This window comes from Salminus brasiliensis, chromosome 2 (assembly GCF_030463535.1).
Source record: "Salminus brasiliensis chromosome 2, fSalBra1.hap2, whole genome shotgun sequence".
Taxonomy (NCBI): domain Eukaryota; kingdom Metazoa; phylum Chordata; class Actinopteri; order Characiformes; family Bryconidae; genus Salminus; species Salminus brasiliensis.
Genome location: NC_132879.1, coordinates 25,237,805 through 25,261,730, shown reverse-complemented (window position 1 = coordinate 25,261,730; position 23,926 = coordinate 25,237,805). Strand labels below are relative to the sequence as shown.

The window sequence follows — 23,926 nt, the reverse complement described above, 5'->3', positions numbered from 1 at the left end:
CCTGCTGTCTCCTGACAGCATATGCCTCCATGCATACAAGCGGCTGGATTCGGCTACGTGGGGGAAATCAAGGGGGTAATCATTTCAAATACCTGTTGATGAAGGGCATGAATGGACATGGCAGCAGCAAAACGTCGAGTTTAGGCTAATCTCGCCTTGTTTCTGTGTGGGTCTGCTGGTTTCACGCGCTGCAAGGCTTCATAGTTCACAGGCTCTCTATGTGTCTCTATAGGCGCTCATCCGATCGGATTCACACTCAGCTGTTCAGTCCTGAAGGTCCATGAAGAGGAAGTGAACGCGTGTTTTAGTATCTTTGTTAAAGATGTGTGTGTGTGTGTGGGGGGGGGGTGTAATCTCAGTGAGAACAAATCATCGTGTGACATATTCCTATTTTTAACCCAAAAACAACCTTGTAAAGCCAGGCTCCAGAGTTCTGAGTCGGGTTCACGACGCAGGTTTTGAGGACTCCTGTGGTTTGCATGTAAAGCATTGGTGCGGGTGGCACTAAAACATGAGCTGCTCCTCTCGGCTCCCCACAATCACGCATGCGCAGAGCGGCTCCAAGCGCCTGGTTTGGGAAATACCTTTGTCACGAGCGCCGAAGGGGAAAGACAAGCAGGACAACAGCGCCACCTACAGCCCTGAGAGTCTCCACAGGGAAAGTTAGACACACAAACCTGAATGTCTATCGATAGACATAAATACCAACAGAATAAACATTGATAAAGGAACAGTTTAAAAAAAAGGCTAATCAGCGAATTGAGGTAATTTCATAGATAACTAATGGACGCAAACACAAATCTAGCGGCTTCGTTTAGTACAATGTGCTAACTCTCCGTCTGTAACTCTAATAAAACGAGAATAAAAAAGCGTAAAAAAAAAGAGCAAATGGTGCATAGTTTTGTCTGAAACAAACAAACAAACAAACAAATATATATATAGCATGTGTTCTTACCAATAAAAGAGAGGCAGTTCGTGGTGTGTGGGCTTGGGTGGCCATCTAGTGGCGAGAGCAGCAACGTTTCCATACTAGCACTACATAAAATCAGGGGTCACACAGGGCCACGTACCTGAAGGCAGGCCGCCGTTTCTCGTCCTCGACTCAAACTGTATACATTATTTATACCTCTCTATAGAGAGGTGAGTGTTTTCTGTATGGTTATATATTATATGCTGTATGCTTCATTGTGAGGACAGCTGAGAGGATCATCGGAGTCTCCCTCCCCTCCGTCATGGACATTTACACTGCCCGCTGCATCCGCAAAGCAACCAGCATTGTGGATGACTCCACCCACCCTTCACACAGACTGTTCTCCCTCCTGCCATCAGGAAGAAGGTACCGCAGCATCCGGTCCAACACGACCAGACTCTGCAACAGCTTCTTCCCCCAAGCCATCAGACTTCTCAACTCAACTCAACTCAACTTCTGAACTGATGTCTTCTCTGTTACATGCTCTCTCTCTCTCTCTCTCTCTCTCTCTCTCCAACCATTTACCCCAGATAAAATGGGAAGCTTTTTTTGCACATAGCATTTGCACTAATAACTTTACTACCTCACTGGACTCAATATTTATTACACACTGCAGAATTTGCACACTACCGCCAATTATTTATTATTCTCTGTCTGTATTGTGTTGTGTTGTCTGTCCGCACTTGTTTGTTTGTGTTGCACTTGTGTTTTGTATGCACTGTCTATGTTGCACCATGGTCCTGGAGGAACGTTGTTTCGTTTCACTGTGTACTCTGTATGTAGTTGAAATGACAATAAAACCCACTTGACTTGACTTGACTTGATGTCCAGTGATGTGCTTTAGAATGCATCACATTATATCACATTTCATTTAAAACTCTACGGATCAAACAGTGTATCACTGTTTCCTGCACATTGCTGTGGAAATGTATTCATCCTGGTTGATTTTCTACATTTTGTATGTTTCTGTGAAACTTTTGTACCTCTAATTAGGTGGTTGGGCGAAATATGCAGTATGCAACAGGTGGACACAAATCTGGAGTTAAGTAAATGTGTGGTCAGACAGCTCCTATGGGCTCAGCTGTATGGCAAATTCACAAAGACTAGCACTAAGTCGAAGAAAAGCAGGGCAGTAGTGAAATGTAGAATAGCAGGTATAATGAAATTGTAGAACATGGAGACGTGCATATGACACGAGTTGTGGTGGCTCATCACTCCAATGGCAAAGCATGCAGGAACACTTCATTTCTAGACAGCAACTTCAGATCACACTTTTAACCAACTATAAAACTGAAACCGCTGACAGCTGAACAATGGCTAGTTAGACCTTCTAATGAATGCATTCAGCTACTTTAGGTTGCACCCATTGCTGACACAGCTTGTCTAGTCCCCCTGTAGAGAAGTACTATCACAGAATTTCTACAAATCCCTTCTGTCTTTGTGTATATTTTGTATTTATTTAATATAATCCTGACAATATAATGCCCTGACATGTTGTGCAGATGACAAATAAACTTGAACTACTGCCAACAGAATAGGACTCATGACAGCTATATAAAGCCATGCAATATTGAGCTGCAGAGCAGTGCAACTGTGTTCTCTGAAATGAGGGTGCTCCATCCAGTGCTTTTAAGATGAGTTTAGGAATTGGGGAATGAGGTGGGGTGGGGAACGAAGGGGTCAGGGCATCTCTAAAACATCAGGGCTTGTGGGGTGTTTCCAGGATGCTACCAAAAGCGGTGACAGTGTCATGGGTGCCCAAGGCTCATTGATGCGAATCCTGGAGTCCCTACCTCACAACTTACAGGACCTGCTGATAACATCTTTGTGCTAGATACCACAGGTTGTTGTGGAGTCCATGCCTTGATGAATCAAAATAGCTTCTTGGTAGTATGAGGGTAACCAACACAATTGGAAGACAGTTTTAATATTCTGGATGATCTGTAAATGTTTGTAGCTTGTAGAGAAATCTTAGGAGTGTAAGCGGCAGGGTGACTGAAGTCAATGGCTAAACCCAATCCAGGGGGCTTTTTATTTGTGCTAGCCCTAACTCTAATCTAACCCATACCTAAATCTAGCCATAAATACTGAAATGTATGTAACTAAACTTTCTTACTTTATTAAAAAGTGGATTTCTCCTAAACATTATCATGCTGCTGTGGCTGCAGGCTTTCTTTCTAACCCAGTAACTTTAGATTGTATTAAAAAACAAAACAAACCCCCCCCCCACAAACCAGGATAGTTTAACGCTACCGTTAAAATACTTTTGCTACTTAACAGTGTTTCCCTGTACACATACTCCATTATGCAATGTATTTAAGAATTTGGATATATGTTGCTCTGATGTTTATCTGCTCTGTATCAAAAGAGCTGAGGAATGAACTGGATCAAGACAATTAAACCCCACACACACAAAGAACAATGCCCTAAACAGGTACCCAAGAAAGATTCAGTTAAACTAAGCTTGCTTGCAAAAAATGGCACTGACAATTGATTGACTTTTTTTTAATCCAAAACACTTAAATAACTTCAAACTGCTGTAAAATATGCATGCAGAAAATGGTCCGAAATCAAACCCGAACTTTAAAAGTGATGTAAAAAGTCTCTGATGTAGTCACTGAAATTTCTCTAATGGATGCAAGTTAAGGAAGCCATCATCTGTAATGATGTACATCACTAAAATGCTATCTTTTCTTTTAACATATTTAGCAAAAATTAAGCAATGCCCAAACATAAGGCATAAAAGTAGATTTGGTACAAACTTAAATATCTATCTTCAAAAACTACCAAACAATGACAAGGAATTTGACTAGTTTATAATAAAATGCAGAGGGAAAGCACAACTGTATTTTACAAAGTCATGTGAAGACAATTTATCCAACAAAAGCGCTGAAAATCTATATGGTTAAAAAAAGTACAAAGGATGTGTCACCATACAAAAAAACAATCCAAAAGTACACCCCTGCAGTGTTTTGTTCCACAAAGAAAAACCACCAAAAAAAAAAAATGACAAATGCTCTTCTGGGAGGGGAAATGTAGCATAATATCCAAGAACTACATTCTGAGAAAAAAAAAGAAAACCACAAACTAGCAAAACCATGGATGGACAGAGCACAGTGGAAAGTGGATAGACTAACAAGGCTGATGCTTTCAAAACAGTGGAGATGTTGGCATGTGGCAGTCCTGCAAATGTGTGTGGATGTGTAGAAATGCAGCAGTCCCTCTTCAGTAGATCCGGCCACGACTTCTGTTTCCTCTTCCTCCAAAGCCTCGACCCCGGCCACCTCTGAATCCACCTCTTTGCTCTGCAAGCACAAGATCTGTTACACACAATTCACCACCTCACACATCTTTAAATACAACCCTGTCTTCCACGTCTTACTCACAAACTAGTGATATAAACGTGGAAGCATTTGTTTTGGAATGTTTTGCTTGGTTTGGCTCAGTTCGGCTTATTCCTTGGATGTGGGGATGCCCTTTTTAACAGACCCTAAATGCTTATTACGCTGCAGTGCAAAACTAGGATTAGATTAGGGACAATCAAAGCCTTGGGTTCCTCAACATTATCCTAGCATCTTCAGTTGTAAACTAAAGCACACTGGATATAAACATGTCTCAACTGCTCAATTGTCTGTGCAGTCAGTGATGAACCATGTTTATTCCATTCTTCACTGAACCATTCTCCTGGTATTTTTATGCAAACATCAAGGCAACATGGTTTGAGAGTTTTTGTAGAAATCGATAAACGTCCTGGCACTTAGAGTTAGTATTGTCCCCAAGTTCATCGTTGCGTTCGTCACAAACACACTCGCCACCGCAATTACAAGAGCCTGTCCAGGCTGAATCCTACTTCACACTGTAATCTGAGATCACACTTCGATATTGGACAACTGCCTGAAAAAAAAAATCTGGCCTACTCGCTTGTGGCTGTTTATGCTGCCATGAATAATAACAGCATGGTCTTAAACGGCCACAAAGAATCCGGCGATTAGAAATTCGATTTTTGCTACTGTGAATTTCCATCATAAAATCCTAACATTTTATTTCAAACTGAATAAACTGTTTTGGGGTTTGTAAAATTTATATTTTTAGATTCACTTTCAAAACAGCTGACTAACTAGCATGCAAAGGCACATGCAGTTGAACACAGTCTCAGAAACTCAAGCATTGTCACTAAAAGTGGAGTAAATAATCAGATTTCAGATTCAATTTCAGGTCAAACTTCTACTACATTTGGCATCACACAAATTCATAGCAAAAACATTCTAGCAGACTAGCACTCAATCAGTTGCTGCTCAATCTGGATTTTGAACATGTTGTTAAATGCCAATTTTGAGCCTGAAAAGAAGCATAGTGTTCCCATCTATAAATAATAGATGTATGTAGTTGCATACACAATGTTTAAATGTTTGTGGACACCCCTTTTAATGAATGCCTTCAGCTACTTTCAAGGTACAACCACTGAATAGGACTCTTTGGAGCAGATAAACATGAACCTATTCGCACCATGCCTAATGCCAGGTGTGGGCTGAAGGTTTATAAAGCCACCCAGCATTGAGCTGGGGAGCAGTGGAACTGTGTGCTCTGGAATGACAAGGCTCCACCCAATACTTTTGAGATGAGTTGTAGAGGATGTGGTGTGGTGATCATCCTGACCTCACTGACACTTGTTGCTGAATGCAATCAAATCCTTACAACAATGCAATTAACAGAACCCTGGACAGTAGAGACAGTTATGCCATTAATAACAGGATAAGCTTTTTTTTTTTTTTAATAGGTAAAAAGAACAAAATGGCTAATTAGAAGAAACTATGAATGAGCAGGTGGCCCAATACTTTTGACCATAAACTGTACTTTAATATAGCAATATAATAGTTTGAGGCTAGTGAAAAGGACTAAAATTAATAATGCAAAAGTAACTTCCTTTGTAAGTTTACCTTAACTATAACCAACTGTAATGTATTTAACAATGAAATCTTGCCAAAACCACCGATTCTCAGGTACATCTAAAGATGACTTCTCCCAGAGTCAGTGCTACTTAGCCGCTGAGAAGTGCGCCCTAAATTCAAGATTGCAATGCTGCCAAACATTTCGCAGTTCGCCCCACATTTGCACGTTTCACCCCATTACCAAAAGATAAAGTTCGGTGGGAAGAAAGGCCTACAAAATCTAGACAAACAGACTCCGACATAGATAAGGAGCTAGCATTCTCTTTAAACTACACAAAACACAGCAAGATGTACAGCATTTATTGCTTAGTAAGGGGTATATTCAGCGCACCACAGTGACATCACAGTGAAACACCACTATCCACAACATTAAACTCACCGTAAGAGAAGTTTCCGATGGTAGCACTATATTTTCCACTGGGAGGGTTGTATATTTGCCGGGCATCTCTCCTAGGCAATGGAGAGACCTTCTTTCCTCCAAGTGATCCTGTATCAGTGTCCTCTCCAGATGAGCGCTTCTGCCTACAAGACACAACAGAGGACTCAGACAAAGATGATTCACTAAGCAATGAAAAGATGTTCTAATAACTTCATGACCGGAAACTGATCAAAACATTGAGGATTCAATAGCTAGTATGAGATGCTTACCCCACCACAGCTGCTGCATCAGTTTTCTGCACTGGTTTCCAAGACAGGGTGATTGTGCTTTTGTAGGATGGAGGATTGTGGAAGAGATCCTGGAAAGACATAAAAGTAAGCATGTAAACATTAATGTGTTGATTTTTTTTGTTTAAGTCTTAATTATTCTCAATACTCTCGCAACAATTCAAATCTTCCTAACTTTCAAAGTTACCTTGATTAGGACGTTGATGTTGTTGGTGATTTTCAGAGCCACAACTTTGATTTTATTCTTTAGGAAGAAAGAAAAAAAAACAACACACATGAACATCACCACCATGGTTTAGTAAATATCTTCCTTTTCAATTTAAAAGCAATAATTCCTGAATAGGGGTAATTAGAACCATATTGTTTGACCTGAACAACTGCATGAACATACCTCTTCTGTCTTCAGTGCATCACCAGTTTTGCCCTGCAACGCCACACGGAGCTGCCGGATGTATACTTGCAAACCTCGTGCAAAGTACTGTAGTCTGTGGATCCAATGAAATGAGTAAGATTAAAAACCATGTTACTTTACCCCTGTGCAAGTCTTCCAAACAATGTCTTATTTTAAGTTGACCAAGTACACTGCACCATTCTTCTCAAGAAGTGGTTGACGGTTAGTTAGTGATGACTCAAGTGTAAATCAACACAAAAATGACAAAGTGGGTAGGTGGATTAAACCACAGGGTTGGGAACTACTCATCTAGGACTATCTCACAAAGATACTTGCCTGATCTTGAAATCCTTTAACTTCTCAGCATTGATCTTGTCAATAAGAAAGTCTGGTAGTTTTTTGCCGAGTTGGTGGAAGCTGAAGAGCAGGCACTCCACATAGCTGAACTGGAGCTTGGGTTCTTCACTCACAGCATTTTCCCCATTCTCTTCCTCAGGAGGCAGGGGCATGAACTCCTAAACACGATGGAGAAAAAAATCTTTCAATTTGAATCCAAAATTGACTGAAGTCTGAAAATGAACCCTAAAGTTTTGCAGTTCGAGTCTACAACTGAGTGAGATTTTACCAGTAGCTTTTCAAAAAGCATCATGAGGTTGGCCTCCAGCTTGTCCATATCACCACAGAATGGGCTCATCTCAGCCAACAGCTTCAGGACCTTTAAAAATAAACAAGGGATTTTTATTATACCTGGTTTAAAAAAAGCTATGTGCATGTTGTATGGCATATGTTCATGACTGACAAAATTAAGGGCTCACATAAAATAAGTCCTTGCTGTGTTGGGACATTGCAACCACAGCCTACTTCAAGTGGACCAATTCGTGTTTGTTATTTAAACTGGTACTAGTGGTTTATTGGTTTTATAAAATGGAAACATTGTAACACAAATAGTGAATAAATATTGACATTTACTGATACATTATCATATGGCTTACTGGTGTTGGTTTAACATCAGCTAGCATGCTCTGATCATTTTAAATGACTGAAAAGTTGATTTTCCAGAAATCACTTACTTCAAGCTGGATGTCCAGTTCTGCCACAGGACTGGTAAGCATGCTGAGGTTTGGCAGAACATGTTCACAGAAGTAGGTCACAAATCGAGTGGAATGCACATTTTTCTGCAGATAAAATAAGGTCAAAGTAAAACAAGTGTAATGTCATGTGTGTGTGTATGTGTAAACATATATATTATAGTACGATGGACAATCTGTAATATAACACACCGAAAAGAGTGGCAGAGCTTGACGTGTGCACTGCAAGAGACGATCCACACTGTCGGTGTCAGCAGGGTTGAGGGCTTGCTCCAGGAAGGCCTGTTCCACCACAAGTTCAACAAGCTGTTGCCTCCCACTAACTGTCTGCAAGCACTTTAGGCCAGACAGTACCCGCATGAGCAGCACAAACTCTTCTCCAGTCACATCCTCCAGTACCTGCAACACACAAGTACAAGAGAAGATGAATCATAGATAAATCTTACTTGAAAAATGTGGAATTTTCATTTCATTTACCAAAGGATAAAAGTTTATCTTGTCCATGTGGAAAAGTAACAGCCCCCGGATCTTAACAGGCTGTGCCACTTGTAGCAGCAACAATTGCAACCTAGGGTTTCCAATAACTGAAGGAAAGCCCCTTTTACATTGAGGAACTGTCGCTCACTCGTCTTCAGAACTACTTGAATGCAGTTTCACTATCTTGACGCAAAACACAACTGTGTTTGAGTTTCCAATCATAGACTGTTGACCATGCAGAATTTTCTGAATAGAGGGCAGAATTCATGGCAAGTCATTCAGGCCCCAAAGCAGTAAAGCATACTTACATCACACCTACCACCACAACATTGTTGGTATTGTATAAGGCTGTTAGTTTTAGGTAAAGCATGAAAAGAGCCCTCCCCCATCAGTCCACAGAACGTGGGGTTCATTAACATGTTTGTTTTCTTGGCAAATAAGAGTAGAGTTATTTTTTTAATGCTCCTTTAGGTTTATAGGAGGCGAGTGAGGCCTGTATCTCCACAGATGTTTGTCTGGGTTCTTTTGTGAAACCTGGAGGGGTCTTTGCTGCACTTTTTAACGAGTTCTGGTAGGTCAGCAACTTTTGGGAAAATTCTTAACGGTTCTCAGTTTCATTATGTAGAGATAATGGTGTAAATGGTTATTCGGCTTTAAAATGACTAGCCTTTTATTGCCTGAACATGTTTTGATAACTAACAAACTATCTTTTAGGAATGTTAATTGAGGAATTGTGTGCAACTTGTTGATCTCCTAACCTGCCTCACTTCACTGGAGAGTATTTAAGCTATGCTTAAAAATAACAGATTTTGGAAGTAATCAGGCCTGAGTGTGTCTACTTCAAGTGATTCTAAATATCAACTACATTGGATAATTGATTAACCAAATGTACATTATGATTAATTGCTTTAAAACCATACCTTTTTAGTCTCAGTAAAGATGTAGTCCTCCACCTCCTTGGTCATGGTGTCGTCTGGCATCGTCTTCAGCTTGGTGGAGAGGAATTTTATTGCCCTCTCTCGTACAACGTCCTCTCCTTGCAGAATCTGGCTAAACAGGCCTCCAAGTGTCCCTATAAAACAATGATGTTGGGCAAGTTGGTATATGTTTTACCTTCATGACAGTCAAAACAAAGACCCAGACCAGATTATAACACCATTAAAAATGTACACTGATTAGCTTGTTATTCCACTTCAAATGCTTACATCTTCTGAAACTAGGACCAAAACATGATGTCTCAAGGATAATTACCTTTTGCATCAATTTTGAATATGGAGATTAACGCAGTGTTTACTTGGTTGAACTCTGCAGAATCATCTGGATAGGAGGAGAAATACATTTTATAAGTTACACAACACACAAATACAGACACCCCCCCCCCAAAAAAAAAAAAAAAGATTAGGCCAGTAGAAACCACAGGGTTTCAAGACTTCTGTGCAATACCTGTTTGCAGTAGCTGTGTGAGGATGTCTGCAACTCTGGGTAAATTTTCCCCAGCAGCAAAGCGTGGTAGCTCTTTAATGGCCTGTCTGCGAATCTACAATGGACAAACACAGAGCAAATAAACTTACACAATTGTTGGCATCAACAACAACAGTGAAAAGTGTCCTTTTAGAAATCTGGAACCAGAGAAAAATCGCTTCAGATGATGCCGTACCGAAACATCTTCATCCTCACACAAGTCCAACTGTGCATTAATTGCTGCGTCTGCAAGTTCTGGAAAACTGCTGAAGAATTTGGGAATAAACTGTGCAGCCAATCGCTTCTCCTTTGGGCCTCCTTTTACACCATCCAGAATAACCTGGTAGGCATCTTTATGCTGAAATCACACAAAAAGCAAAATTACACGAAAAAGACAAATTAAAAAGACTTTTATAGAATCATTTTATAATACCACTGCACATACACAGTTTCTGTAGTTATTTTAAGCATGACATTAAGAATAAACAAAAACTGTTAAAGTAAAAACATTACACTGTGTATGCAATTTGATATTTTTCCATATGTAAGTTACAAAGCCTTGTTCGAAACACTGATGCTCATGTATCACCTTTTGTCAACAACAACAACAATAATAGAGTCTGTAACAGATTATGTAGCTGCATCCCACTGGCTGTTAGACTCGACACTAATTCCCTTGATTAAAAAAACGGTTTTCTAAATTGTATAAATAGTTTTTTTTTGTATAATAAATTGCTCCTCTGTTTTACTAAAGTGTCCCCTCAAAGCAGAATGAGCGATTAATTAAACTGAGTGAACGGACTAAGCAACAGCGCCAGTGACGCCCGCGCCTCTACTGCTAAAATAACCATGTCCGTTATTCTACATACATGGTTTCTATGCTTAAGAAATATCATTTCACATTTTTTTTTACCAACAAAATTTAGGTAGCGAGGTATTTGGTTGAAAGACTTTCCGAGCCTGACTAAACAAACCCCAGCTCAGTCGTCTGTCTGGACTACAGGCGACACGGAGGCTCAACAACAGTAGCTAGCTTAGCCGAATTAGCATTAGCAGCAGCAGCAGCAGTAGTAGTAGCAGTAGCAGCAGCAGTAGTAGTAGTAGTAGGCCTCGACAATAGCGAAGCTGTGGATTTCCGTAAAATACCGCAGTGTTGATTAACCACCGTCCAGCACCATGAACTGCATCGTTCTGCCGCGTATTCGCGTTTTCAACAGGATTAATCTGAAGTCCAAACCTTGCTCAGATCCTCTTTGGCGTCTGCGAGAATCCCATAGTTACGGTACAGCTCCTCAACGGTGGCCGCCATCTGCGCGACTAGGACTGCAAGGATAGTCAAACAAACACGGACTACGGCTGCTGAAAGCCCTCCCCGTCAGCGCGAAACGAACCCGGTACTTTCTAAAGCTCTTCCAACATCAGACTTTCGAGCAAATGAAGAACAGAGCACCAGAAATCCGGCGTGCCCCAGTCAGATCGGTCAGCCCGCCTCTGCTGCTCTCATGCGCGGAGATGAAAGTGAAGTTGTTCCGCTGGGCCGGGTATCACAGACAGAGAGCACCGAGGCCGGTATATCGCCCCCTACTGTAGGAGGAGTGACCCCAAACACTCCCGTTCCTTCAGCTCAGAAATACAAGCAGCAAAAAGGTCACTGGTCTCACTAGAAACACAGATCCCAACATTAACAGACATTTACTAGCTAGTAATAATGACATTTTATCTTAGTTCAGTTCACTTTAATATGAATTCATGTTCACACTTTTTCCAGTTCACGTTAATGGACGAAATTTTTTATTTTAATCTTAATTTTTTAATGTTTTTATAAAATAGATAAAAAACAGATTAAAATGTTACAATTGACTTTATACAATTACATTTTCATTAGAGAGAAATCCCTTTTAAGCCACAACCAGCTTAAAACCTCAATGTCAAAGTGTTATCTTTACCTTTTATTTGTTATTATTAAAGTTAAAAACATAATAATACAATTTTTATTTTCCTTTAAATTAATTGACTGTTACTGGCTATAGGAATATCTTAATAAGCTGTTAAGTAAAAAGAACATTATTAATTATGTAATTTTGCTTTTCTGTGTTACATTTCATGTACTTAACATTTTACTTACTCAACATTATATATATGTTATATATAGATATATGATCCTGATATTAGATATATAAGCACCTGATATCAGATATATAAGCTCCAGATATCAGATATATGAGCTCCTGATATCAGATATATAAACTCCTGATATCAGATATATGAGCTCCTGATATCAGATATATGAGCTCCTGATATCAGATATATGAGCCCCTGATATCAGATATATGAGCTCCTGATATCAGATATATAAGCTCCAGATATCAGATATATGATCCTGATATTAGATATATAAGCACCTGATATCAGATATATGAGCTCCTGATATCAGATATATGAGCTCCTGATATCAGATATATAAACTCCTGATATCAGATATATGAGCTCCTGATATCAGATATATGAGCCCCTGATATCAGATATATGAGCTCCTGAAATCAGATATATGAGCTCCTGATATCAGATATATGAGCTCCTGATATCAGATATATAAGCTCCTGATATCAGATATATGAGCTCCTGATATCAGATATATGAGCTCCTGATATCAGATAAATGAGCTCCTGATATCAGATATATGAGCTCCTGATATTAGATATATAAGCTCCTGATATCAGATATATGAGCTCCTGATATTAGATATATAAGCTCCTGATATCAGATATATGAGCTCCTGATATTAGATATATAAGCTCCTGATATCAGATATATGAGCTCCTGATATTAGATATATAAGCTCCTGATATCAGATATATAAGCTCCTGATATCAGATATATGAGCTCCTGATATCAGATATATGAGCTCCTGATATCAGATCTATGAGCTCCTGATATTAGATATATGAGCTCCTGATATTAGATATATGAGCTCCTGATATCAGATATATGAGCTCCTGATATCAGATATCACGCTGTGGATTAAAAGTGGAATTCCTTTGATTTCTGCATAGTTTTCTAAACAGAGATGTAGACAATGTGAGTCAATGTGAGTGGTGCTGATCATAGAAATCAATCACACAAAATTGTTATGAATATGTTTGCCGATACGTTGTTTTATTTAAATTTTACATCCATGAAAGGTGCCAGATCACATACAGCAAGTTGTGCAAAAAAATGAGTTCCCACAAAAAAAAAAAAAAAAAACGTTTTTCCATCTTCAACATTGCATTTTCAGAAGACAATCAAAAGGCGCATAGCTTTGCTGGCCATTGTGGATACCAAATAAAATGTCTACATTATTTGTGTCCCATCACCAACATTATAAAGAAATCAGAGTCTTGAAGGTTTCTCTACTGTGGACTCGAAACCACCCTCAATTACTATGTTTATATTTATAGCATTTAGCTGACGCTCTTATCCAGAGCAACTTACAGAAGTGGGCTAATGCAGTGTTACGAGTCTTGCCCAAGGACTTTTATTGGTGTAGCGCACCCAGACTGGGAATCAAACCCTGGTCTTCCACATGGTGTAATAGCTCCCTGGCAGCTAGTGGTTTTATCTGTTGCACCACATCTGTTGTTTACATCTCAACTTCAAAAATGCAGATAATATGTATATGTATTTTTTGCAGGAATAAGGACCATCTTTCAACATCATTATTTCATAACGATTTTAAGCCCTAAAACTGCTTTCCATACACAAGGACGTGTTGCTAGTGCTTCACCTAGTGGTGAATACAGTTCTGATGTGATGTTCGTTTGACATTTGTTTGAAAATACAAATAGTCACTAGGACATTGTACATAATTTCAAGAAAAAGTAACATTTATACAGACAAATATTATGAGATGGTTGTAATACTTCTCATTTTTAAATGTCAGGAGGATTCTTTTGTTGACCTTTAGATGTTTGGGTGATCTGCTTTCCTGTTCTGCTTATCTTGAATATGCTTTTTGGGTGACGTAAGCTAGGCTTCCCCAGCATTAAAACTTTCTTCTTTCAGTGTCTGTTCCTCCATGAGATGTCACTGTAACACCAAAGAGCTAGAAGTCTAGCAGCAGACGTAGTTTCATTGCTACACTTCTTTTCTGAGTGCTCTGCCTGACTTCTCTACATATTCTTCTCACTCTCTTCTTCTTCTTCTCTCAATATTGTGATCCGAGGATTGTTTTTGACTACTACTTTTTGGTAATATCAGAGTAGTTTATGCAGTGATATATGACTAAAATGATCATATGAACATTCATAAATATGGAGCAATAGCTAACAATAAAGGGAAAACAAGAAAGCACAAGTGACAATGCTTTAATGTTTTGAGTGGAAAATACTGACTAACTAATTTTAGAGTAAGATTAAGATATTTTTTCATAGCCAAATTATAACTGTAAACATTTATAGATGTTGTCTACTTTACTAATGCAAAGATTGTAGCTCTGAAATGCAGAGGCCTTCAAATTCCCTCAGTATAACTCAGTGTGGCATTTTAAACACTAACATTTTCTGCCTGGAAAAGAACACGCCCATCAGGTTTTATTTAGCAGACATTCAGGCATTCAAATGTGCATGCTTGTGAACTTGGGGTATTTTGGGTATTCAGGCCAGAGCCTGGATGGAAGTCCTTCTTTTTCCTGTTAGTAAATTTGAAGAGGCTATAGTGGGTTACAGAATGTTAAATGTTTTGTAGAGCTGCTATAACTCAGGTTTGTAATTGACTTTATTCTAATAAAGCTACAAATAAGTCCAAGTGAGTCAGATTGCCATTACCTAACAGCAAGTATGTCTCTACTGAAAGTGTGGATTACTTAAATACAATAAAACTTTTTTTGACTGTTGTGTACTTGTAGTCTTTAATAAGGGTAGAATTCCACATAGTTTTGAAACAAAGCTAAGTAACTATCAGCAGTGTACCCTTTTGGCTTTAGTAGATACCACCATATTTGATTAAAGCAATGCGTCTGACTGAATCCTAGTGGGGCAATGGAGGCAGGGGGCTCAGCTGTACTTTAAGAAGATCACTGTTTTGTGTCTGTGGTGGATCATCAGAGCTCAGAGATTTGACTTCATAATGTAAAGCCTTTAAACTCCTAACTCCAGTTGGCACTAGTGATCCTTTGACATTGACTGCATCTGCAGTTAATAGCAATCATTTACTACCGATTTCCCACAGCCAGAATCCTTCATTTAATAACTATCGTACTGCACTGAACTCCATTACCCGCTAGTATGCCCTCTTACCTACGGGTCTAATGTCCTTTAAGAGCACCTTTACCTCCCACTGGGTCAGATTCTTCAATGCTGCCACACACACTTTCCTGGAGGGGATCAGCATTCAAATATGGCCCCTAAAGCTTCTTAACTCCTTATCTATTCTAAGAATACTACATGGAAACAAGGTTTGGTTGTAGTCCTGAAGGAAACAACCCCCCTCTTGTGAGTGTCTTTTACAAACCAGTGCTAATCCACTGCTATGTGCTGTAACACTGACCAGAAAAGTGTGTTAACGACAGTAGCTTTTGCATACGAACAAGAGGGTGTTACATCAATGATCAGCAATACAGATGACAAAATAGCCTTCCTCACTACAACTGATTACTAATCAGACCAGAGAACTACAAAAGGACTCAAAGCTTTATTTTGGTTGTTTATTTTAATAGTAAAATGATAACACTGTACACATTACTGAATACAATGTCACAAAATAAGAAATTCACATGTAATTATAAGTCAAACCCAAAACAAATCTTTACATAAAATCACCATTTCCCTGCAGATAGTGTAAATAAAAGGTTGTGAAAAAAGAAAAGTGTAAGGCAGTGAAGTTAAGTTCATAATCCCATACAGCTGAAGGCTCAGTAAGGAATAATACCTCACTGTAGGGGTGCACAACTCCAGTTCGGAGTCCAGTTTGCTCGTTTTTCTACTCAAGCACATTTGATTCAACTTGTCAGTTACAGGAATGGCTCAACTATACAAGCGAACACTGAAAGTAAGCCAGGATCTAACAATTAGGACAATGTCAATGTCAATTTCCCAATGCCAACAGTCGGATATTTGCTTTCATGTGTGATTAGTAGACTTAGTATTACCAATTGAACCATTCCTTTAATTAATTATAAAGTTCAGTTGTCTTGTCAGAGCACAGAGAGGAAAAAAAGTCAGCAAACTGTCCTGAATCCTGGCCAGCCAGCACAAGCTGTACACCCCTGCCCCATTGCAGCTATGTAAACTCTTTTAGCTCAGCAGGGCTGAAATTCCACACAGCTTTGCCGTTTCCACAGAAGAAACAAGCATGCTTCTTAGAGAGCTGCACAGGAGGTGACTGAACTAATTCTTTGTTCTTTTTAGCTGTTTATGTAGTCCCTTTCCTCATGCTTTAAACGTTCAGCTGCATTTTAATATTATTATTATTATTATAATAACTATTCAGCAACTGTACTGAATAATAACCGTTTATGTATGCAGATTATGTTGTATTTTAGAATCTGTTTCAGAAATGTAAGAGTAGTTCTTTATTTGGATGAAACTTTCTACTGCCCACTGTTTAGTTCGATTTTAGAGTACACTTGATAAGAAAATCAGTATTTGTGCAAATGTGTGTCCAGAATCGTACACTTAAAACACCTGTAGGGTCCACTTATACACAAACTCCACAAGGAGATCAGCAGGAATGCTATTCCACTGGACTGCTCTGATGCTTCATACGATTCCATTATTAATGACAATACCTGCAGTCCCGGTTAGTCACGGAGTGAGACGATTTGTTTCTTACACAGTGGGACTAATAAGCAGACCACTCTGGATCAATGTTACACTTGGTAGGCACCTTTAGGGTACTCCCTAGTCCATTATGACACTTCAGCTTCTCAATTCACAGCTCATGTGTGCAGGGCTCTGGCGTCTCAATGACACAGATGCAGCTGATCGCGGGTCCAGTATTACTGGTTCACTGGAGAATGACTTAATCCCTTGGCCACTCCCACTGTCATCATTATCATCATCATCATCATCATCATCATCATTTTCATCACCAATGTGCATTCTGTTTGTGATGGAGAGAAGCTGGATGTCCGAGTGAATGTTAGCAACTGTGTGCCGTCGAATGCCTCCGGTCCTCTCCAAATAAGCCTCACCTTCATGCTCGACGAGAGGCGCCAGCAATGACTCTGGAACAAAGGGTGTGACCGTGATCTCTGGCTGGCCAAAGTGCATCGAGGATGACAAGTTGGACTGTTCCAAATGACACTCTGCTGTGAAAGTAAGAAGGACAGGTCACATTTAGAAAGACCATGCTGTTTTGCCGTAGCAATGACAAGTTCGGTGCTGCAAAGGCTGAAGCTTACCCGAAGAGGAGTCTCTGTGACTAATGTAGAGGTAGTTACTCAGGTAGGGGGAAATCACCATATCCACTAGTCTCTCCAGAAGGTAGTACTCTTTACTAGGCCCACTAGACTCATGAATGCCCTGTATTTAAAAAAAAAAAAAAAAAAAAAAAAAAAAAAGAAGAAGAAGAAAAAGAAAGGGAGGCAAAAAAGAGGAAAAAAAAAGTTACTCATTCTTATAGTTACGGCATCATATAAAGCATTTATTGGGTACTGCAATTGGTTAGTGTTTTGATGTATAAATAGTAAGTATGTGACTTTGGTTGGGGCTAGAAATGCTCAGATGTGGTTTTAGGCACACATGAACAGCCCTGTTATGAAACAAATATGCTAATTTTACTATATATTAAATCTGACCTAATGTCTTCCTAAATTGTTCCTAAATGTTCTTGACTTGGACATGCAATTCTTAAAAAAAATGTGTGTTTATGTGTGTGTGGGCTCTGATTTACATCCTGCAACAGCTCACAGGAGCCATGTAGTGTAGGCAATTATTGTTTTGTGATAACTGCCTCTAAAATGACACTGTAGCTGGTTGGCTGGGTTAACATCTTGACCCTAGCACTCAGTCAGCCTAGTGTCCTGCCTAGAGTGCTGCGATGTGGTCCCACAGCTACCGCGTGTCAATAACCACGACACTCGCCCCAACCAGTCCTTCTCCTAATGAACTAGTGTTAAGTTATATACGTTCCTAAAGTATTGTATGTATATCTTGTGAATAGTGTAAATATAAGTAAATACTGTTACATAATTAGGTCTTTAGTTTTCAATGAAGAGACAAGTGTTATTCCTTCTTTCTTCTCTGTCTCTGTTCTTTATTAAGTACAAATTATGTAAAGCTGCTTTGTGACGACAACAGTTGTAAAAAGCGCTATACAAATAAATTTGACGACTTGACTTGACAAGTGTTTGAGGGTCATGGTATGTTAGTTGCATGTAACAAATTCTTTATTAGACTACCTTTATGTAGTTTAGTCTTTCATACTAGCACCTTTAAGTTTCATTACATTACAATATAACTGTGTTAAAATTGGTAACTGACTTTTTGCTAAGGGTACAGTCTAAGCCTGTGTGTGAACATGTGAGGGGACTCATCCTCGTCCACTTATTCTGGTCAGTGTGCCTCTGGCCTTTGTAACAAAATATTTTACAAAAGACCTGGATCGCCTGACACTTTCACAAGGATGCTTCAAAGAACTGAATATATAGTAACAATGATAGTGACCTGAGATTATGGGGTCACCTACATGCATTGTAGAACCCTTTACAACCTTACTTGCTGTAACTCTTTGTATGTCAGCAAACAACTATAAGCCAGTGTCTCCCACACATGGACAGAGTGTGGTATTGGGTTAGATTGCAGAAATTACATTTTAGCCTGCTTCAGCGTAATTAGGGGCTGGTAAACTGCCTTTTATGATCAAGAGCATTTTGGAGCCATCATCTACAAATAATCACAATGTTCTACAAGTGAATTAAGGTCCAGTATAGTGAAATCATCACCTGTAGTATGAGCAGCATCTGTATTATAGCAGGAGGGTAAGAAGCTGTTTGCAGCATGTTCTCCAAAGGAAGTTTCATCAAGACAAGGTCTCTAAATCCGAGCAAAGCCATCTGCCTCACCGTCAGTTCTTGGCCCTGCACATGAGCGCATACACAGAGGCACACACACACAGAACAATTGGTCACATTGTCTGTGAACTGGCACTGACTAATCACATGCATGGTGAATGACACTGCTCAGTTACCTGTACAGGACAGAATATGGCTTGGAGCGTTGGCAGGATCTCAGTGAAAAATGCTACCCACATCTCAGACAAAGCTTGGAGCCAGTTTTCATCTGGGCAGAAAAAAGGGTGGAAAAAAGAAGGAGTCTCAGCTCATATTACACCCAACTACACGACAGTTTGCCCAGACTAGAGCATGTATGGTCCTGGGGGTACTCATCATTAAATCGTACAGCCTTTCTTTGCTTTATATTTACTTAGATCACTATACTTAGACCATTCTAAAAATTATGACAATACTTTATAATAAGCACATATATAAAGCTACATATTTCAGCACTTACCCTCATGATTCTGAATTTTCTCCAGTATATGTGCCAGGCCTTTGGTCAGGAGTTGGTCCTATGTAAATATTGAAAAAGAAAAGTAAAAGCATTTAATAAAACATGCAAACATTTTAATGCATGAGCATTTATGTTGATTTTTTGATATTCCTAAAATAAACAAATTTGAATTAGTGAATTTGTCACCAGTCAACTGCTGGTTCAGTGCTTTCATTTATGATTTTTTTTTTCTTGCAGACTTTTTGTGCAGTGATGACAAATCACCTGAAAGTACTCAGTGATGAAGGAACCCAATTCTGTCCTTTGAAGCCACCTGAGAACACACAGATGCAACAAGCTGAAGTCATCCTATCATGCAGGACAATGTCTAAAATGGCTTTTATATGAAGGTCTGGTTCAGATCTGGCCTGGTTTAGTTTAAACGAACTGAGTGAATCATATGCTTACAAATGCTGGCCAGACTTTCTGACCCAAAACCTCTCAAATTGCAACTAGAAACTGAAGCAAAGTGCTGGGTTAGCTGTTAATCCAGAGCTTAGTTTTATCTTGGATAGTTTTTCCTACCTAATGCTTTCATTCAGACTGTACAGTTCATTGTTCTGAAGTCCTCCTCCTTGGAATACTTTGATGACAGCAGTTTGGACACTGTAAAACATCAAATGAATCAGCCTCAAGAAAAGGAATGGAGTATGCTCTCTTGCTGTTTCACTTTGTTACTATAAAAAAGGTATGTAAAACAAAGTTATAATTGCATACACAAATGTTCAACATCCTCAAGAAAACTTTTTTTCTCTTAACCAATTCATCCAAGCGTAAATTCTTTCTGTGGTGCAGACTGAACGTGTATTTATGTACATTTCCGTTTCCGAAGTCAAAGTCTCAAAGCTTGCTGACAGTCCCTGTTCTGCCCTGAACCACATCTGAATAACATCCTGCTCCACACTTCCTGAAAGAGGGGCAGTGGCAGCCGTTTCCAGAAGGAAATAAAGAGGGCAAAAAGCTGTGGTCTACTGTGTGTTTTTTTTTTTAAACATATATGCACACAGGAAGCAGTAGTCTCAGTTCTTTATATCAAAGCTATTTTACAGATGTGGATTAAATGATAATATAGACAGAATATATACAGGTAGATGCTGTAGAAAAAAAATGTGACTTTATGAACAGAGGGAAAAAAAGTAAACTTTCCAAAATCACAGAAAAATGACAAGTTTGAACACATCGGTGTATCTGAAGAATCTGACCTGTTCCACACACTTGCATTAGAGAGTTGCAGAGCCGGTGAGCTGGCATGAAAGCGGGCCAGGTCTGAAAGCACCGGTGAGCTCATGAAGCGAGGCCTGTGCCGCCGAAAAGATCCCATCATGCAGTGAGAGTGAAGCCCACCAGATAACAGAAGAACTGCAGAGCGGATGAGTGAGATGGACAAGTCAATGACAATACGTGAGGACATGCTCTACATAGAACTTCCTCATATGTGACATGAAAGAGTGCTTACGTGAGAGAAAGTGAGTATGTAGATTTTAAGACGGGTGGTGTTTACACAGTACGTCTCTGTGCTGACTCAAAAAGATGCTTGTGTGTCATTCTGAAAGCCGCATAGAGCTCCTATGCAGCAGAGCTGACTTCCTTTGGCCTGTAGTCTTTAAACTTCCTGCCCAACCTCTGCATAACTGTGTGTTTCTGAGAAGCATGAAAACAACACGCAATGCTGTCACCTTTAAAAAGAAAAAAAAAAAAAAAAAGCGAAACGCATGCACGCGCGCAAACACACACACTACTGACGTCTATGGCACACGGCACTGCTTAAATATCTAAAATTATCAACCTATTGAGTCAGTGCGCAGCAAGTGTCGGAAACTGATGCAGTTGACCACAGAATAAGAGTCAGTTAATAACATCTGATGCTACTGGTGCATGTGAAAATGACAACAGCTGCCTCCTTAACACATGCATGCATGGTCAATGAATATGCTGTAGATTTCTGACTCAGGCCATACTGCTCACACATAACCAGGCTGTGCCCCTCCTTGCCACATTGCAGCTCTGGCCCACACACATCTGACACCAGCTTATGAGCCCCAAAATAAAGGTTTATCACACTGTGTCCCAATTCTATCAATAATTTTACTGTTTCAAATGATCTAGTCCACACAGAAATATATATATATATATATATATATATATATATATATATATATATATATATATATATATATATATATATATATATATATATATTGCTGTGCATCTGTCACATGCACATCATACAGTTACTTACCACAGAAAATAACTTCCTTGTACTGTAAAACACCTGTTGACTCAAAACACCACTGGCTTCTATAAATGTGTTTTTGGTAGACTGTCCCGATCTGATGTTCTAACCACAAACTAACTGCTAGTCAACAAAACTGACAGCAGTATAATTTATTATACTATGTGATAGTCCTAATCATTATTATTGGTAATCAGAGGAGGTTGAAAAAAGCTAGAGTATTCCTTCAGATGACAGAAAGGAATAACATTTAGGTTTTAATGAAACAAGCTATATTGTTCAGACAGCTAAAGTATTAAAGAATTAGGCACTGGGTGGCATCATTACAGCTTATTTCAATTAAAAAGGTAACCAATCAAATGTTCTGTACACTTGATTACATAAACTTACTCTCATTATGCCTTCGAGTATGAACGAAAACGTCACACAGATCCGCTTGCCATCTGTTAATTATGGGCATGTAAGACCGGCAAGATGGGCAACAGAACTTACTCCCACTGCCGTTGATTCATGAGCAGCTTTTGGGCTCCGGACAGACTTGGGGACACACTTTAATTACGGCTTGGCCACCGATTAACACCTTAACGTGCTATTACACCCCAGCGCAATATGTTCTCTGTAATACACCCCAGTACATGGCTTTAGAGCTCTGTTAGATCTGTAACAGTTACCATCATTGTGTGGAGGACTGTCTGTAGATACCACTGCTGTCCTGTGATATTGCAGACCTCAGTCATGGGAAACTACTCAAGAGGGTTAAGTTAGCTAATGCAATTAAGCATGCAGGATTTACAGCTGTGGATGAAACTGGTGCAGTTTCTATTAGTGTTGCTGATCTGAATCTAAATGGCCGTTACAACACACGCTTTGGGAACAGTGCAGGTCAACAGGATTCAACCTCAGCTTGATTAACACTGCAATTAATAGTTTCATAAGACAGCTAGCTACAGTCAGGACAGAGAAAAAGATATAAGTGATATTTACTCGAAATTATATTTTCAAGCACAGATATTAGACAGTGGAGAGGGTTATTTAAAGTTTGTAGACCTCAGACCTAAGGTCAAGAAGGTCAGGAAGAATGCTGAAAGCATCACAGCACTCAGAGATAAGCACATTACTTTTACTCAAACTTCACAAAATGACAGAGGGTTCTCAAGAGTACAATATGAGCTCGTTTTAAACGGTTAACGTTTTAAACGATTTCTTCAAAACACGAAGAAAGAAAGATACCTGAGGCTTTCAGCGGAATGAGTGTGTCCTCGGTCAAGGCGCTTTTATCAGTCTCCTCATGGTGCGGCTTGCTAACACATCTTTCTCACTCTCTCTCTCTCTCTCACACACACACACACACACACACACACACACACACACACACTTACCAATCTTACCGATAATCCGTCGCGGTCCAAGGTGAAGCTGCTTCAGATCATATATCAGACATTTCTCCCTCACATCATCTTCAGAAACTTCAGCGTTTGCCTCGACTTCGCCGTGAACAGAAACCTTTACTAAAACGTCTGGTAAAACAAGAAGGACGTGAACCAGGGCGACTCCTGAGAAGAAAGTGAAGAAAATCAGGAGGTGATGTGAAAGCCCGCGAGTCCACCATGAGCCTGCAGTGGGCGGGTTTACAGGGAGGAGTTTGTAGCGCGTGTGTGTGTGTGTGTGTGTGTGTGTGTGTGTGTGTTGGTGAAGGTGGTGGCATTAATTTCTTTTATTCACAAAAATAAAAAGAGGGACTTTAAATGTGCCTCATGCGGGCATTTTGTACAATATGTACCCAAAACCGTACCGATCTTCTAGTGACCTGGAGGAGGACCAATTGCTTGCACAGTCTGTAGAGGATAGGAGGCTCTGGGTGCGTCAGCTACAAGCAGCTAAAGCCGCCCCAGGAACTGGGCTGTGCAGCAGTGGGACTGTTATTCTCCCGAGTGATTGAGCAGCGTTGAATATACAGTATCTGGAATGAGAGTGAAATTTGTAATGATCTAACATTAGTACCTGACCTCACTGAGGCTTTTATTGCTGAATGCAATGAAATGACCCACAACAGTTCTCCAACAAGTGTAATGTACCATCAAGGTAGAGCTAGAGACTTTTCCTTATGTAGAAACGAACAGTACTTTAAGAGCAATCTCAGCTTCTAATCCTGTTGATTTAC

At 39.6% G+C, this 23,926-nt stretch overlaps 2 protein-coding genes across 7 annotated transcripts; both read right to left on the bottom strand.

Moving 5' to 3' along the window:
- Positions 1-3,460: 3,460 nt before the first annotated feature.
- On the bottom strand, positions 3,461-11,502 carry api5 (apoptosis inhibitor 5). The gene is made up of 14 exons (XM_072673736.1): positions 11,240-11,502; positions 10,199-10,360; positions 9,985-10,078; positions 9,793-9,858; positions 9,462-9,613; positions 8,257-8,463; positions 8,047-8,151; positions 7,602-7,691; positions 7,313-7,491; positions 6,977-7,070; positions 6,773-6,829; positions 6,568-6,656; positions 6,299-6,441; positions 3,461-4,275 (listed from the first exon to the last, which is right to left on the bottom strand). The coding sequence occupies exons 1-14, from the start codon at positions 11,309-11,311 to the stop codon at positions 4,196-4,198; spliced, it is 1,590 nt and encodes a 529-aa protein (XP_072529837.1). The 5' UTR covers positions 11,312-11,502; the 3' UTR covers positions 3,461-4,195.
- Positions 11,503-15,671: 4,169 nt separating this feature from the next.
- prr5l (proline rich 5 like) lies at positions 15,672-23,366 on the bottom strand. 6 transcript variants are annotated; one of them, XM_072673734.1, is made up of 10 exons: positions 23,145-23,366; positions 20,989-21,173; positions 20,735-20,891; positions 20,058-20,138; positions 19,758-19,806; positions 19,494-19,551; positions 19,171-19,262; positions 18,926-19,060; positions 17,384-17,504; positions 15,672-17,290 (listed from the first exon to the last, which is right to left on the bottom strand). In XM_072673734.1, the coding sequence occupies exons 3-10, from the start codon at positions 20,854-20,856 to the stop codon at positions 16,899-16,901; spliced, it is 1,050 nt and encodes a 349-aa protein (XP_072529835.1). In that variant the 5' UTR covers positions 20,857-20,891; positions 20,989-21,173; positions 23,145-23,366; the 3' UTR covers positions 15,672-16,898. The 6 variants fall into 6 exon arrangements, with proteins under 6 accessions (XP_072529835.1, XP_072529831.1, XP_072529834.1 ...); XM_072673730.1 differs by having other exon boundaries at positions 20,735-21,173; XM_072673733.1 differs by lacking the exon at positions 20,989-21,173.
- Between the last annotated feature and the right edge of the window lie 560 nt (positions 23,367-23,926).